Raw genomic sequence first — 18,074 nt, 5'->3', positions numbered from 1 at the left:
AACTGTACAGTCTCTAATTTATTAAAATATAGCAAAAAATCCTAAGATACATTTTTATTCATTAACTTTTTAAATTTCGGTCTTCACAACTTTTTTGTAAACACTATCAGAGTAAGTGCACTGTAAACAACATACCAGTAGAAACAGTGGTGTACCATTTGGCACCCAGGGCCCATAAAATTTTGGCACCGTCATAATAAAGTTATTCAATAATAATTATCATAGATACTTGCCTATAGGACAAGAAATTTCTGCCAATAAATCAAACTTAGATCATCACCGCGTCTTACCTCCAAGGTTGTTCAAGCGTCAGGGCTTTTCAAGTAAGTCGGGGCACCAGAGAAGCAACGCAGAGATAATTAGAGGGCAGTTAATCTCCAAGCTAACTTCCCTGAAAAACTCCAGCCAGAGTTAACCTTTTATTCTATCCCTGAGAAAAGGGCTAAAGGCTTCAACTGAAATCAAGCAAGCCTCGCGCCATTTTGCAAATGCTTGTTTTTTGCAGAGGTCTGTTTTTTTAAACCACCAGGATGTTATCCTTGTTTCCATTTGAAGCAAAGTCCCAGGGTACCATTCAGTGCACCATTACTTAAGAACAACACCTATGGAAAGCAATGGGTTTACTTCTGAGTAAATAGGGTTGCAACTATGTGCAGCTGCACTTGTTCATCTCTCTGCGGTGAATTGAATTGCACACTCCCAGTTATGTGCTATAAGTTGTATGTTATATGTAGAGCCTCTGGCTTAACACACCAGGCACCTGAAAGAAGGATTTGATTAATGGTTCTCCTGCAGTGGTTCCCAACCTTTTTCCACTTGCATACTCCTTGGCAGCTCATTTCCATAAATTGTACCCCACGTATTAGCTAAACGTTTGTAATTAATATGAACATATTCATCTCCTCTTCATCTCCTCTGTATGAAAACCCATACAACATTTATTCATCACAATATTGTCTCTTTTTATCTGTTTGAAGAACTGAAGACTATGCCTTTGCACTGTTTTGTACCAGAAGTGTCCTGAGAAATTCTTGGTGATTGATCACTTTCCATCTTTTGTTTCAGCTTTTTTACAGTGCTAGTTTTCAATCACTGATTCATACATGAATTTATTATCAAAAACTAGTTATTGGTGGCGCTTTCACAGCCAACTAGCTATTCCCTTCTTGCCTTGCTGGCCCTGCAAGGCATTCTGGAGCACTATCTGCCTTTTTCTGCCATTATTCAGTTCTTTTTCAAGTACCCCTAAAGGTCCTGTCGAATGCCCCTGGATGTACATGTACCCCAGGTTGGGAACCACTGTTCTACTGGTATGTTGTTTACAGTGTACTTACTCTGACAGTGTTTACAAAAAGATTGTGAAGACCAGAATTTAAAAAGATGAAGAATAATGTATCTTATGCTCTTTTACTATATTTTTAATAGAGACTGTACAGTTCTTAGATAACAATTACTGGAAGATTATTTTTCAGGATCTGGCCTTGGGTAAAATTTGACAAAATTATAGACAGACACCCCCTATATTAAACCCTGACTTATCCGAGGGTCACATAATATTCCATTGGTTCAAAACATGCCCTTGACTTATCTGTGAGGTCAACTTATAGGTGAGTGTCTGTGGTGATGAATAAATGATGGAATTATTATTTATTATTGCATCCAGAGTAGCCATTTCTCAACAGATCAGAGCATCCCCAACACATTTCCCCCTCCCCACAAAAACAGCATCCTCCAGATAGCATCCCCCCAACACATATTCCTCCTTCCTACAATGAAAAAGTCCCAAAACAGATGGTGAGTCTTGGTGCTAATAAGTGCCATTCTATTGTGTATTATCAATGACCCTGTGCCACACATGCTAAAACAGCTTTAGCACTCACTGGAAGTGCACTCTGCACACACTCAGAAGCAACTCCATTTTATTACTGCATCTAGAGTAGCCATTCCCCAACAGATCCGAGCATCCCCTAACCTTAACAGCCCTCAACAGCTACTCAGATTAGAAAAGGAAGATAGGGATGGAACTACTACTCACTAAGTGTACAGAAAACATGTGACATTCGTGCATGTTGAACCTGAGGACTGTCAGCTGCATGTGTGAACTGACTTGACTGAAAAGCATTGTGGAGGGAATGGAAGTTTTGCGAATGAAAGTTTTGTGTGTGTATTGTCACACCTGTGACAGTCCATTATCACTGCACACTGAAGTTCTAAAGTGCAGAACATGCATATGAACTATCACACAAAACCCTAGATGAAAAGTTCGCCCAAGATGGGTAGTTCGGAATGGGGAGGGCAGATGACTGCACACCCTCTTAAAAAATAAATGAAATCACATGACCATTACAATCGCTCCTCTAAAATCCATATCATATCATTAGAAGATGAGAGGAAACAGGATCACCATTGAGCCAGACACTCCATTACACCTAAACTGCACTCAGTCCAGTTTCAGCAAAGCTGTTAGGCAAATACCACCACCACACAGCTTTCTCACACACACCTATCACCTCACCTATTCCGGCCACCTGGTGTCTGGTCTCTCACCCCCATCCTTCCCAAAGGAGAGGGGAGGGAGGAGATGGGGGGGCTTGGGCTTGCTTCCTCACCCCGGCTCTGCTGCCCTTGGAGTGTAGAATGTATTGTTGCCCCCCTGTTCACTGGTGCTGGGGGCAGCAACAGAGGGCCATGGGGGGCATCAAGGGCTAAAAGATTCGCAGGAGAGGCAGCAGGCAGGGCTCCCCTCCTGGTTCTATATGGAGTGGCAGGACAGGTGTTCCTTGGAGGGAGCCCAGATGTCACAGTGCCCTTTGTGGTTCCTCGCAAACTTCCAAGGCTCCTGAGCACCAGCTGCAGCCCAGACAAAGGTCATGCTCCTGGTGGTCCACCAGCTCCCTCTGTATACCATAGTCTTTCGAGACTGAAGGTTGCCAACAACACCAACACTCTCACACACACTTGATGCTCTGGAGGGAAGGGGGGCAGAAGGAGGATCACCAGTCACCCATCTACCGACTGTAAGAGAGATCCAAGGTGAAAGGAGGGATGCGGATGCTGCCAATAGCTTGCAGTTGGTGGCGGCAGGAAAAAAACAGCTGCTTTCAGGGTCGCCCCACCACCACTGCCATGTCACCCCCTCCCATGCAAACCTTGCTCCCTCCCTGCCTGGCTCTTCCCTTGGCTCGCCTTGGACTTCTACAGTAACTGCCATCGGCAGATCATGTGGCAGCTCGGCGGAAGCTGCGGGGTCACCCCTGCTGCTGTTTCTGCTTGTTGCCCGGGGGGGCTGGCGGGCACTCAGGAGACCCAGTGGTGGTACAGGGAGTCCCTGCATTGTCTTCTTGCTCTTCCCGACTGCCCCACAATGTACCAGAACAGCCTGACCACTGAGTGACCCACAGAAAAGGCAAGGAGATGATTTTTACTTGATTTATGGGCAGAAATTTCTCATCTTATAGGTATTTACAGTATGTGTAAACAGGTAAAAATATTATTTCTTTCTAGATTTTTTTAAGTCTTGTAAACCTAGATGGGTCCCAATACAGTGGGATTTTAAAAAGTGGGTTCTGATGCTAAAAAGTTTTGGAACCACTGCTGTAAGATGAATGAGTCCAGTCCTTTTTCAAACCACCTAACCACATCTTATGGCTGGACATTCCATAATTTGATTTTGTACCAATTAACCTCAGCCCCATCTCAACTGTACACCACGTCTATACATCACGACCAATCCTCCCATCATCACCAACAGCACCTGCTTGATTAGAAAGAAAAAGGTTGGATTCTCTGGATGATTTCTACTGAATAATTCCTATGCCTGTTGCAAGCACAGGCACGGACTCCCACTCCCCTGGTGAAATTTTCTTCAACTTCAATCCACTTTAAACTCCACTGTTCTTCAAATTGATAACAAGCTTCAGCTCTGATAAACCAAATTAAAAATGGATAGTGTATTATAGTTTGTCAAGTCAGAAAGCAAAACACGCCATAAATATTTAAACAACCACATCTCTGGATTGCTGAAGTCGGGTTTTTTTCCCCTGCTTCCACTGGTGCTGCTGTTTGTCAAAAGCAATGGAAACATGGAAATTTGGCATTGCTTGTGAATTGCCAAATTGAAGCAAACCTCTCTCCCTTATGCTTCCAGAGGATACTTCATGCAGCAAGGTTGTTTGCTGAATTTTGGACTGTTTGCCCACATTTTGAAGCAGCACATATTGTGAAGTTGTGGTTGCAACCCGACCTGTCAGGTAAGTCCCAGAAAGTGATGTTGGGCAACTCCACCTCTTGGCAACTGGCCTACCCAGTTCTTCAGGGATCAATCTTATCCCCATGTTATTTAACATCTATATTAGAAGCCATCTGGGGATTTGAGACACAGTGTTATCATGAATATGACGATGACACCTAGGTCTAGTTTTCATTTGTCTGTCACCAGAGAAGCTGTAGAAACTCTGAGTGGATGCCTGGCAGCTGTGATAGACTAGATGCAGGTTAATGAAACTTAATCCAGGAAAGTCAGAGGTTCTGTTGATCAGTAAGAAAGCAACTTTGGGAATGGTTTCCAAGCTGTTCTGCATGAGGCTTGCACTACCCCTAAAGGATCAGTCTGGCAACATGAGGGTCCTCCTGGATCTAGCCTTGAGCCTGGAGGTCCAGGTTGTGGCTAGGGTCAGAAGTGCCTTTGCCCAGCTTCATCTGATGTGCCTTTTGGCCCAAACAAGGTTCCCCCAAAAAGTCATGATCAGTAAAGACATAATGAAAAATCATCCAAGAAATAAATACAAACCATGAACAATAAAGCAATTGATTGTTTTTTAATTCAGTTTACAGCTAATGAGCTGAAAAACAGCTCAGGGGCATATGCTTATATAAGGGGGAGAGAGAGCCCTCACAAAAAGTACAAGTAAATGGCTATGAAAGATCCGAGATCTGAAGGAGCTGCTAGTAGGGACTCATGGCCTGAGTATAAGATATATCACCACTCCCCTTCAGAGGAGTCCCAACACTTGAAGTAGAATGCATGTCTTGTGTATGGAAGGCAAATTTCAAGTTCAATCCCCAGCATTTCCCATATCTTAGGTCCACAATTAGCAGGACATCTGCCTCTGACCTTAATCACACTGGAACACAGCACCATCGTGCATTTAAAAAATGACCACAGGCCACCATTGGCACCACTGACAGCAAAGTGTCAGCCACCAGTGACAGCAAAGTGTCAGCAAAGAAGTGGCTAAAACGGAGGTGTTTTTTAAGCCATTTCTGCCCAACAGGGATCAAATGTGGACATCTGCGGGTTGAGCAGAAATCGGTTAAGTTAAAAAATATTTGAAAATAACTGGAGTAAAAGAAACAAATCAGGACCCTAACAGACCTGACATGAAATAAAAGAAGACTCCAAAGGTGCACGGTTACAAAAGGGGGGGAGTGCACACCTCTACTGTCAATGAATATGAACTCAATCCAGGGTTGACAGCACGGAAGTTTAGCCCCTTGAAAAGCTCACATCGACACTTTGTATAGAAGCATTAACTTACGAGTTGTGGACACTGCAGTTGTAGAAGACAAAACTGGTGCTGGCAAAAGTCATGCCAGTTTCCTTGGATTTGAGCTGAAGCTGGACAATGTGGTGGTCTCCTGGGAGGAAGAGAGAACAGGGGTTTTCCATTAGTCAGATTAGCCCAAAGCCCATTAGCCCAAAGGACATGGCAAGTAGGACCTGACAGTGGTGTAGCTAACCAAGTTGCTGCCCAGTGCAAAGAAAATTCTGTAGCCCCCCTCCCCCACAATGACATTAAATTTAATTAATTAAGGTTGCAAACCTAACCTCACTTTCCTGGGAGTAAATCCCATTGAATACAATGGGACTTACTTGTGAATAGACCAGGTTAGGATTGTGCCCTTAATTAATTAAATTAAATTACCATGGGGCTGCATTGTGGCTACACTGGAGCTGGAAAGTTGGACAGGACTGGGCCCTCAGGGCCCAATCCTATGCATATGTTTATTCAGAAGTACCACAGATACTCACATATAGTACATGAAACTTTTGCCAAGTAATCAAGCTCCAATTCTCACTTTGCCTTACCTCTGGGTCAATCAGAGGGCAGAGCCTTTCAACTCTGTAAAGCAGTGTTATTCAAACTGTGTGGCAAGGCTCTAGGAACTCAAAGGAGAGGCGTGGGATATCCTCTCACAGCAATACAGTCACACCCCTAGGCAGAATATAAGCCCCTCTGTCTTCTGTGCTTTTTTTAAAGCAGAAGAAATGGGAGTTGCTCAGCTGTGAGAGTGGCTGCTCCTGCCCCGCCCTCTTCCGAGCATGCTCAGCTTGCAGTCCTTAACCCTAGCTGATCCTTGTCTGGTTGCTTCCTAGTTCCCAGCCTGGGATAGCTTCTCATCAAAGTGAAATCTCTTTTTCAACCCCCTCCCTCTTCCACGCCCCCTTTTGATCTCCAAACCTTCCCGCTTTCCTCCCCCTCCCCAAATAAAACACTTCCTATTTTACCAGTCACCAGGGGTCTTAAAGTTGTTTCCATGCATATGGGGAGGGGAGAGATAAGCACACACTTTACTTGGTCAGGAGCAGAAAAAGGGTACTGTTTCGAAAGTGATTTATTAATCTTGTTGTTTGACTGAAGAGGAAAGGCTGTATTTTTAAAGTGATGAATCTTACTATTTGAAGGGAATGCTTATCAGCCATTGATGAAGTGATTGCCAGCCCAATCCTATCTACACTTTCCTGGGAGTAAGCCCCATTGACTCTAATAGGACTTACTTCTGAGTAGACATGCATAGTCTTGAGCTGTGCATCTCCTAGTATAGGAGACAAATCAGCTTCCTAACCAAACCCTTATCAGCTCTGATATATTTTCATGGTCTATTTTTGTTTTCCCTACCAGCTGCTGGAAAAATTTAATTTCATGAAATTAATAAAGGGTTCAATCCTATCCAAGGAGAATGGGAGAAATGACTAGTTGGATTGGGGTCCACAGGGGTATGTGTGTGTAATGTTGGTCAGACTGGTTGTCCACAAAGTTCTTTGATAAAACAATTCTATTGGTATGGTTACAAAGTTAAAAAAATGAGTCTTCCAGACAAAATCTACCTACTCCAGCATCCTGTCTCCAACAGTGATCAGCAGCTGATCATTTATAAAGCATGTGTATTAATAATATATTTTTAAGATCTGCATTTAATTAATGATATGCTTAACATAATTAATATTAACATAGTTAATATATATTTAATATAATATTATAATAAATATAATATTATAATATTTAATATAGTTAATATTTCTGGCCACTTCCTGTTTAATGATGTCACTTCCAGCCCTCAGGAACATGTTGGGGAGTCATGCTACGGGGGTCAAGGGAGCCACTGGCCGGAAAAGTTTGAGTCCCACTGTTGTAAAGTTTCCTTTCTCAGCTGAGCTATTGCTCAGCTTAGGCAGGTACCTCCTTAGTAGCTATAGTTACTTTCCAGGGACATTCCAGCCAAAGTTAACCTTTTAATCTCCTTCCTTCTGCTGCATAGTTCTGCTTGGGAAATGCTTGCTAAGCAGGTCTGTTTTTTGAAACATAAGGATGGGACCCTCCTTCCCAGGCTACAATTCAGTGCACCATTACTTAAGAATAACACCCATGGAAAGCAGTGGGTCTACTTCTGAGTAAAAAGGGTTGCAAATATCTCATCTCTCAGTTATGTGTTATGGGTTGTATGTTGTATGTAGAGCCACTGGCGTCACTATGGGGGTGCGGGCCGCACCAGGTGACATGTGGGGGTGACGCGCCCTGGGGGGAGGATGCACTAACATTGCAGGGTTAGGAGCTACCACGTCATGCCATACACCACTGGATGTGGAACAGCCAGTGGAGTGCAATGCAAAAAACAGAACTGAAGTAGCTCCTTTCATTCAAAAGTTATGGCCAAAATACCGGAAGGAAAAAATGCATGGAGCCCTATGGAAAGTGAACCGTATTGCATGTTTACTTGTGAGTAGGCACACTTGCCATAGTCCGTTGGAAAGGGCAGGCTGAGAGGAATCCAACAACACCAGAATGGTCCCAATCCAATGAATGCAGCCCCCCAAAACACCCGAGAAGCTCCCCCTTCCCAGTTGCGAGTCTGAACCCAAAATGAAGTCACATGGCCACGTTTATTCGTGAGTAGGCAGACTTGTCGTAGTCAAGGCAGGCTGAGAGGCTCCAAGGATGTCAAAATGGTCCTCATCCAATGAGTGCAGCCCCCAGAAACACCAGAGAAGAAGGTTCCTCCCTCCCAGCTGCCTCCCTCCCAGTCTATTTAGCCTTATGGAAAGCAAAGCAGCCTCACAGTCACATTTACTTGTGAGTAGGCAGATATGCCTTGGCTGGTGGTCAGGCCAGGCAAAGGGGAATGTGAGGACACCAGAAGGGTCCTGATTTGATGGAGCTGGAGTGCAACAGAAGGCAGCCTCCCACCCCCCTCCTAAAAAGAACAAAAAAGAGGCTTAAATGGTAAGAGGAAAGTTTTTTATTTTGCACTTACAAAGCCAGGTCTTTATCTCAATATGCCGGAAATAGAAGAACTTTAAACTGGGCACTGGGAGGGCTGGAAATCTCATTGATTCTTTTTGGGAGGTTGTTATTGTAGGCAAACTACAGAGTAAGCCCCATTGACTACTATGGGACTTGCTTCAGAGTAGACATGCATAGGATTGGGCTCACAGGCTGCAATCCTACCCACACTTTCCTGAGAATAAGCCCCATTGACCACAGTAGGACTTACTTCAGAGTAGATTCACTTGGTTGAACAGGACTGGCTCCCCCTTATTTAATTATTTTATTTTAATTTAATTATTTATAATTATTTTATTTAATTGCTTGATGATGTTACTTCTGGCCATGACATCACTTCCAATGGGTCCTGGACATATTGTCATTCTAAAAAGTGGGTCCCAGTGCTAAAAGTTTGAGAACTGCTGTAATAAGGTGTTAGCAAGTTGACACGGGGGGTGTGTGTGTGTGTGTGAGAGAGAGAGAGAGAGACTCTACAAGTTTTCAAAATCACTAAAATCAGAATTTGGAGGAATAAGACCATCACGTACAGCCAAAAAGCAGGTGGGGGTGGGCGATGGTACATCACCACACCCACTTGGGGCCTTGCCCTGCCCACTACATGGGGTGACACGCAGGCCTCCCACACGAGGTTGACGAAAATCCTAGTGATGCCACTGTTCTCCTCATGTCCACCTTAAAGGTGGATTTGATTCATGGATCTCCTGCAGTGGTTCCCAACCTTTTTCAATTGCATATCCCTTGGCAGCCCATTTCCATAAATTGTACCCTTCATATTAGCAAAATGTTTGTCATTAATAATACAAGCCTTCATCGCCTCCATATGAAAGCCCAGACTTCATGTATTCATCACATATTTTCTCTTTTCATCTGTTTGAAGAACAGAAGACTCTGCCTTTGCACTGTTTTGTACCAGAAGTGTGCTGAGAAATTCTGGGTGATTGATCACTTTTCATATTATGTTTCAGATTTTTTACTGTGATGGTTTTCAATCACTGGTCCATAGATGAATTGATGACCAAAAACTAGCTATTGGTGGGGCTTTCACAGCCAACTAGCTACCTCCCTTCCTGCCTTGCTGGTCCTTGCAAGGCATTCCTGTCTTGCAAGGCATTCTGGAGCACGGCCTGCCTTCTTCTGCCATTATTTCATTCTTTTTCAATTACCCCTAAAGGTCTTGTCGAGTGCCCCTGGGAGTACATGAATACCAGGTTGGGAATCACTGTTTTACTGGTATGTAGTTTACAGTGCACTTACTCTGGCAGTGTTTACAGAAAGGTGATGAAGACCAGAATTTAAAAAAGAATAAAAATGTATCTTATGATCTTTTACTATGTTTTTAATAAATTAGAGACTACAGTTCTTAGGTACCAGTTAGTGGTAGGTTATTTTTCAGGATCTGGCCTTGGGTAAAATCAGACAAAACTATAGTCAGGCACCCCCCTAAGTTTAACCCCCGACTTATCCAAGGGTCACAGAGAATTCCATGATTGTTGGCTCAAAACCTGCCCTCGACTTATCTGTGGGGACGACTTATAGGTGAGTATCTGTGGTGAGTCCCATTATGGTCAATTGAACTTACTTGCAGGTAAATGTGGATAGGATTTCAGCCTTACTTACTTCTGAGTAAGGCCCATTGTGTTCAATGAGGCTTACTTCCAGGAAAGTGGTCATATACAGTATGAGTGGCGCAGGGGGCTGAGATGATCATACCTAAATTTTACCTTTAGGAACTGGAATAGATGAATTATGAAGAAATGATGATGATGGCTACTATGAGACCGGGCCGGCTTTGGGCGCCATGTGCCACTCGGTGCACCCTGCTTGCCTGGCACCTCTTGCCTTGCCTTGCTGCTCCCCATTTCAGGTTCCTACGCAAGTGCAGGCAACCCATCACAGTCAGCCAAACCCACTCCTATGTGTCTTACTCCCAGGAAAGGGTACATAGGATTGCAGCCTCTATGCCTGTATGAGAAGTGGAGAGGAGAGGGCTTAAGAACATAATCCCATGTCTGACTACTCAGAAGTAAGCCCCATTATAGTCCATGGGGCTTACTACCAGGAAAGTGTGACTAGGATTGCAGCTCCGGTGAGTTGCAGGCATGGAGCGAAGGGCTAAACTGTTGCCTCCCCCCCCCGCAGGTTTGTGTGCTGCTGCTTGCCGTTGGTCCCAGTGCTGTGTGTGCGCTTTGCTAGCGCTGGGGCCGGTGACTGAGACTGGGCTGCAGGCATGGCGGAGTGGAGCAGCAACAAGAAGCAGTCCTGCAGCTGAACTGTGAGCCCCTTGCAGCACACATTGGTGAGGGGAGAGGCTCTGGTTCGGCTGCAGGAGAGAGAAGCACGCGGCAACGGGACTGCTTCTTGTTGCTCCACTGTGCCTACAGCCCAGTCTCAGTCATCGGCCCCAGGGCTAGCAAATCTCACACACAGCACTGGGACCAATGGCAAGCAGCAGCAGCAGCTAACCCCCAGCAGCTGAGATGGTGGTGGCGGCAGCGGCGGTGGCCGTTCCATCTCTGCTGCTAGCTGGTGAGGAGAAGGGGGTGGGGGGCAACAGTTGAGTCTCTTCTCTCTCCTATGTGCGTGGTGATGGGCTAAACTGTTCCCCCTCCCCCCCAGCTGACAGCAGAGATGGAACTGCTTGTTGTGCACTGCTGGGGCAGTTGCAGTGAGCAAGCAGCAGCAGCACATGCCATCCCTAGCTGCTGCCACCACCATCTCAGCTGCAGCCTGCAGCCCAATGTAAGGTGCAGCAGCAAGGAGTGCAGGAGTTGACTGTGCCTCCCCCAGCTCCTCTCTCCTCTGTGTGCCTGCAGCAGTCCAATTGGCGTGTGTAGGCAGTGGTGTACAGGGTGGGGGGGGGCTACAATGCATGGGCTACCATTTGTAGCCCCCCCACCCTGTAGCCCGGTACATTTGCACCCTCTTAGCTATGCCACTTGGGCCTGAGCTGATCAAAGAAGACATGTTACTAGCAGTATGAGAGAAGGAGAATATTTTCTCCCTGTTCACAGTGGGGTTGTCCTCATATGGCTGGCATAGATCACTTTGCTTCTGCACTCAAGACACTCAGCTTCCTAATGAGGTTTCACAGCCCATTTTCCCCTTGTTTGGGTAAAGAATTTCTCTCCTTAAGGCCAGAACCTTATTCCCTATCTTCCCCCCCCCCCCACTGAAGATTTAAAGGCTGAAAGGATCAGTGAAAGCACAGAGATGTTTGCCCAGAGGTTCCAAGCTGTGCAAGAGGAGTTGGTCTGTTTGGCCATACTGCATGTAGAGGACTTCTTCCTCTTCAGTGTCTTATCACAACTTTCAAGTTTGCTCAAGAGCACTCTCTTGGGTGCAGAGAGGCATTTATAGTAACAGGCCTGCAAAATTTAGAACTTCTTTGCCCTGGACATAGTCTTGAGCACCTGAGGAAATTTGCCAACAAATCCTGTCCCAAGTAGAATTAGACACTTTTTGGGGCTCCACATGAGCAGAACCTGCTGAGGATGGGGAGGGGTGACATTTAACACAATCCGCTGTAGCCTTGCCTGTCTCACTAAGGCTAGACAGAGGCTCCATTTGCTGACATGGCCAATGACATAATTGGTGTTTACTAAAACTTTGAAGTCTCTAGTCAGGCCCAGTGTGATGAAGGAGACCTGTGCAACCAGGTCAGTCCCACAATTCTGGATGGGATCTAGCCAGAGGCCTAGTAATTCCAGGAAATTTTTTACCCTAATTTTCTTTGGTGGTGGTGTGGATCAACCCATGGAATTTTTCCAGAGGTTTAAAGACAAATTTAATGGCAGAGGTAAGCGTGTAAAGCGATAGAATTTTAGTTATGTTCTAGCTGTCTTCACTGGATTTCACCAGGCCTCAAGAGCTATGTACAAATGTACCTGGACCGTAAATGACCCAGAAAAAATTGCTGGTCTTCTGAAGATCAGGGCAAACAATTGTCCTAAAAAACCATCTGGTGGGGGTACAATACAGGCTAAGCTTAGAGACTCACCGTTCTCTGTGATGATCTTTGGCAACTCTTTGGCTGCTGGTGATATGCATTGGATCTGGTTCCCCACCACCAAGCCATCCATTTCAGACAGGTCACCAAAAGTGCAATTAACACCATCTGAGAGCTCAGGGACATTGTAGGTCTCCAAAACCAACTGTAGGACAAAAAGGAAATTGTAGAAGCAGAGGTGGACAAGGAAGGAGACATGGCAGATGAGTGAGAATTACACTGGAGAAGTTGAACAAAATGCCTCTTGTTCTATAGGGGACCTCCTTTAACAGAAAGCAATGACTGGGGTGGAAGGGATGGGATGCAGGCGTAAACCCGAGGTGGCGCGTGGCGATGCAGGGGCTCCCGCTATTGCTGCTGACAGCACTGTGCTGGGGAGGGTTTGCCTGAAGGGCAGTGTGGTGGAGTGCTCTGCATCACTCATGCAAAGTGGGCAGTCTCTAGAGTATGCTGTGAAGACTCGAGGCTCGCCAGCACAAGGATTCTGAGGAGGGTGACTAGTTACTCACAAGAGGCACTCTGCGGACTACATAGAAACTGTAGCGCTCCAGTCTAACTCTTTACGTCTCCTCTCCTAGCATCACCAGCAGAGAGAGCTCTCTGTCACCAACAAGATCCTGTGTATAAAGGAGTCTAGTTATGGACTTGGGTCAGCCACATCAAAATTCAAATAAATGAAAAGAAAAGAAAGTATTTGCTCCCTGTGGCTGCATTGCTGGCATCAAGTTTTCCATTAGATGAATAATTCCCACAAGTTCCAGTGGGTCACAGATGTAAATCACTTTCCTGAAAAACCAATTAAGTGCTACCCGTATGCTGCACTACCATTTTGCAGGTGAAGGCATGTTTATTTGAAGGCCAAATCCACAGGGAAATAGAGCTGTACCTGATTTCAAAACAGAGCAGCTCCACATTGCTGTTGGGGAGGGACCCTGGAGGTAATAGGATGGGCTGTAGATGGTCAAATAAGGCTTTATTCAATTCTGCTTGGTTGCTTCTTAATACCCAGGAAGCTATAAGCAGCCATCTGAATTCAGCTGCTTCTTATGCTCATGGGAGCACCAGTATACACACAAGGCTCCCATACTATCAAATAGGGCTGCACCAAACTTTAGAAATTTTGATCTAAATTTAAAAAGTACCTGTAGACAAAAAAGGGAGCAAAAACTCCTCACCTTTTTCATACTGATTGGAGGAGATTCAAAACTCACCAGAACTCCTCCCAGCATGCCAGCACATGGTTGTTATTTTTCCTGGAATGACCTGAAACATTGTTGCATCATGATACAATATGTTCTGAGGTGTACTTTGGGAAGAACAACACGGTGAGTTTCACATTGGCAGTTACCATTTTCTTCTGGTAAAAAGGAAATGGTGGTGCCAGCCAATAAGGACTGGGAGGAGCTCCAGTGAGTTTTCCATACTCCCCTGAAAATTACATCCACCTGAAAATTGTTCAAATAGCCCCTCCATTAGCTGAGAAACTGGGGTGAGGTATTTTGGTCCAGTACAGTCATGACTTATGCAAGTACCACTTAATGACAGGGATCAGAACTGCAATCCCTGTTGTCAAGCAGTGCTTGATGCAATGCGAACCCTCCACTCCCCTCCCCTCTGGAGGGTTGTCTGAGCCTTCCAGAGGCAGTGCACATCTGAGCACTGCCTCTGCAAGGCTCAGACTGAGGAAATTGTGTCTCTCTCGCGACTTCCAGTTTTCACTGAGGAACCCAAAAATCATGCGAGACATGATTTCCCTCAGTCTGAGCCTTGCAGAGGCAGTGTGCAGATGTGCACTGCTTCTGGGAGGCTCAGACAACCTTCCAATGGCGAGGGGAACTCTGCTCCCCTTGCATTCAGAGGGTGGGAGTGTGTGCCCCCGACAACCACGTGACCACACATGGTCAGCGAATATGTGATCCCTGGACTAGCCAGAATGTTGCTAAGGGGTGTGCACCTGTACTTGAATGACAGGTCTAGCCTCTCTTTGCATGAATCACCATTGGACTTTTCCAACACTGATGTATATGGAGAAGCATGTTTGCATGGGAGCAAGTTACTTATGGCGCATCTGGTCCTATTATTCAGAAAGCTTATCTGGCTCACCTAAGGCAACAGATTTAGGGTAACCATGAAAAAGCAGCAAGTTGTCAATTATAGTGGGCCCTCAGTATCTGCAGACTCGGAACCTGCAGATTCCACCATCTGCAGATGCCGAACCCATGCATTAGAGGGCCTCCAGGATGGGATCAGAAGCCACTTCCGGTTCTGATCGGGTGGTATTCTGAGGCAGGGTGAGGTCTGCAGCACATTCTATGGCCTTCCCCTGAACCAGTCTAGATACACCAGTGCCTCCAGTTGCATTCAGGAGGTGTTCTGAGGCTGGAGAAGGCCCATTATGGTCACAGTCCCAAACTGCTTCTGATCATGTTGGAGAGGTGTTATGAGGAGGCAGGGAGGCCCGTGTATTAGGCCTCTGGAGGGCCCAGTGCAGCACCAGTGCACAGAGGTTCCATTTAATTATCATGGAGTAGCCAGTCACAGGCCTCTCCATGAATTTTTCTCATTACTTTCTCGTTCTCAGAGTTTCTAGAGGAACATCTCCACAGGAGAGGGCAGAACTAGGGGGAAAAACTATTTTCTATTTGGCTGAAAAGTGCTCCTGGAGCCCTCCACACTCACCCTCCAGAGCAAATTAGACCCCTTCTGAAGCTCTCTTCCTTCATTGTTAAATAGTGGACATTGTTACATGAATGTCTGAGATGCTATTAATGGACTGTTCTTTTCTTAATTTGTGGGCCCATGTGGAGAAAAACAACATATAAATACTTGAATAAAGAAAAGGGGGTGGAAAATGCCCGCATCACAAACAGCAAGGGGTGCCAGGAGGCCTTTAAGCCATTTTGAGTGTCCAGAAACATCAACAGTCACATAGAGATGCCGAGGGAAGTTAGAAAAGGCCCAAGCCATTTGTAGCTCATTTCAGAGCCTGAGTATTTGACCTGCACTCTAGAATAGGTTTGACAAACTGCCCTCCATCTGGTGAATGAATTTAGACTGTGTCTGAATCCATCTCTAGATGAGTGACAGGACAGGATAATACAGTATGAAAACAGAGGACGCTGATAACACCGAGCAGTTTTAAATCCCTTTGCAGCCTGGGTTTGGCACACCTAAAAGACTCTCTCTCCCTCAATGAGTCCATGTGCCAATTGTGATCTGGCCAGTTGGCAATGTGCACTGCCCTGTCCTTGCAGTAAGGAACTAATTTCTCTAAAGTCCCCTAGGAACAATACAAGCGGGCTTACAAGAAATTAAATTGGCAGTTGCCAGCAACCTAGAGGAGTAACACTGCTGCCCGCAAAGCCCCCATTATGTGTTTCCCCACAAATTGCCAAATCCTCAATATTTTCACAACTTGCTCATGGAGAGGGGCAGATTTTGGATTAGCCCTTAAAACACACACACACACACACACACACACACTGGACATGGGGTACATAAGCACTGGAATTATATATACATACATACAGAAATGTGAGAGAGTATGATCATGAGAAAACGGGCTGCTAAGGGCATCTACTTCATTGATTTATCTCACTGCAGGGAGCTCAGGGGCTGCAGCCTGTCTCTTCACTGCTTGAAAAGGAAGTCTAACCCATTCCACACTGGACCTGTATGCACCCAAGGCTTACACCCCAATCCTATGCTGTGTTTTACAACAGAGAGACAGTGTTGAGAGACAAAAGTTCCCTTACCTTGAGGAGGCCTCTTGACCCCCCCCCCCTTATTGGATGCAGGTAAAGAATGACTACCTCTGTTGCACCACATTCCCCTCCCACCCACTTTGAACCAGAAATGTGTATATGGGGATTTTAAGAAGGGCCACCATTCTTACCATCACGCTGTACTGGGAGACGGAGATGTTGTTGGGGTGCACAGTGAGACGGACACATTGCTTCATCTCTGAGGCAAACCTCCGTGGCTCGCTGGACCTTTCACATTGCTCTTTCCTTGTGCATCTGAGGAAATATAGGAACAAAGTAGACCAGAGTAGTTAATGCCAGAAGCCAGTAGGGAGATGGCAACATGTTCCATCAAGTTGTCACTGGCTCCAGTTTTCTTCAGTCAAAGGAGAGTGATCCAGTAGCTGCCTAGGTTTTCATGGGCCAACATGGTGTAGTGGGTTACACAGACAGAAACCAAACTTATTATTATCAAAGCATGCACTGAACAGCTACGTTTCTCTTGGATACCCTAGAGCTGAACCAAGGCACTCTGTGTGCGTGTGTGTGTGCGCGCGCGCGCACGCTAAAAAGAAATTTCCTGCCCTGCAAAATGAAAATGTGTTCCACATTTTGGAAATTGTTTGGTGGGACTGCAAAATGACTTGGAAACATTCACCCATTCAGAGTGAAGGTAGGAAGCACTGTCTGGTCAAGAAAGAAAGAAGCTGTGAACTCAGCCAGATCAGAGGTTCAGGAGTTGCAGGTTGTGGCAGCCTAGATCCTACAGAGGTTTAAAGCAGAAGGGGGAAATGCTTCAGAAACAAGCAACCCATTGCTTAGCCCACTCACCAAACATCTTCCTAACTTTGTTTTTTAATTAGTTCAGGGTTACATTTCATATTACATTGGACTCCATAACTGGAACTCAAAACATATTTTTGCTCTTTGAAAAGCAGCCATGCATGCTCCAGCCTGAATTACAGTTCTGGCACAAGTGAGGGGGTCCCATGTATATTCCCAAACAAAAATTGCTTCTCAAAAGCTATAAGCCACCAAAAGGAGCATTTACAGGCACAATAAATGGCTAAAAGCTGCTTTGGGGTAGGGGTAATTTAAGCCAGGAAATCATGAGAAAGAAAAGGGTAGAACCCCCCTTTCCCCCACACCATGATCCCAGTCCAATTAGAGCCAGTCATGGAGTTCCAACATCATTCTGTAGTTTGGCTTTCAGAATTTGGTATATCCCGAAGGCAAGAAGCATCCATAGCTGGGAAGCAGCCTCTCTATATACTCGCACTGACTTGCACCTCACATAAATTTTCTGCTTCCAGGGGATGACTGACAGTTTCTGAGGAAGGAAACAATCATGGCTTTAATCTCATACCCATGTGCCTAATGGGACTCAAGGCTAATACAAAAGGACAGCTCCAGTGGTTTAGTTATTGTCATCCACTAAGGCCCAAATCCTAACCAACTTTCCAATACTGGCGTAGCTGTGCCAATGGGATGTATGCTGCATCCTGCAGTTGGGTGGCACTCATGGAGGCCTCCTCAAAGGGAATGTTTGTTCCCTTACCCCGGAGCTGCATTGCCCTTATGTCAGTGCTGGAAAGTGGGTTAGGATTGCGCCTTTACTGAATGTAACAAACCTTCGAAGGGTAGCTTCTTCAGCAGCAATAGTGGCCTCATTAAAATCCACTCAGAAGTTTAAAAATGAGGTGACTTGCCCTCTCCCAAATGTTAAAGTTTCTCTTGCTGAGTAAAGGGACACAGCTTGAG

General features: G+C 45.5%; 1 protein-coding gene across 2 annotated transcripts in view; it reads right to left on the bottom strand.

The window, feature by feature from the left end:
- Nucleotides 1-18,074, bottom strand: part of PLXNA4 (plexin A4) — a 705,695-nt gene that overhangs the window by 197,748 nt on the left and 489,873 nt on the right. For both annotated transcript variants that reach the window (XM_066633821.1, XM_066633822.1), the window contains 3 exons: nucleotides 16,466-16,589; nucleotides 12,562-12,715; nucleotides 5,538-5,637 (listed from right to left, as the gene is read on the bottom strand). In XM_066633821.1, coding sequence (XP_066489918.1) covers nucleotides 5,538-5,637; nucleotides 12,562-12,715; nucleotides 16,466-16,589 — 378 coding nt within the window. The remainder of the gene's footprint in view (nucleotides 1-5,537; nucleotides 5,638-12,561; nucleotides 12,716-16,465; nucleotides 16,590-18,074) is intronic.

The sequence above is a fragment of the Tiliqua scincoides genome, chromosome 7 (genome assembly GCF_035046505.1).
Source record: "Tiliqua scincoides isolate rTilSci1 chromosome 7, rTilSci1.hap2, whole genome shotgun sequence".
NCBI classification, from domain to species: Eukaryota; Metazoa; Chordata; class Lepidosauria; order Squamata; family Scincidae; genus Tiliqua; species Tiliqua scincoides.
The sequence above is the reverse complement of the archived record's forward strand: the minus strand, read 5'-3'. Positions and strand labels throughout refer to the sequence as shown.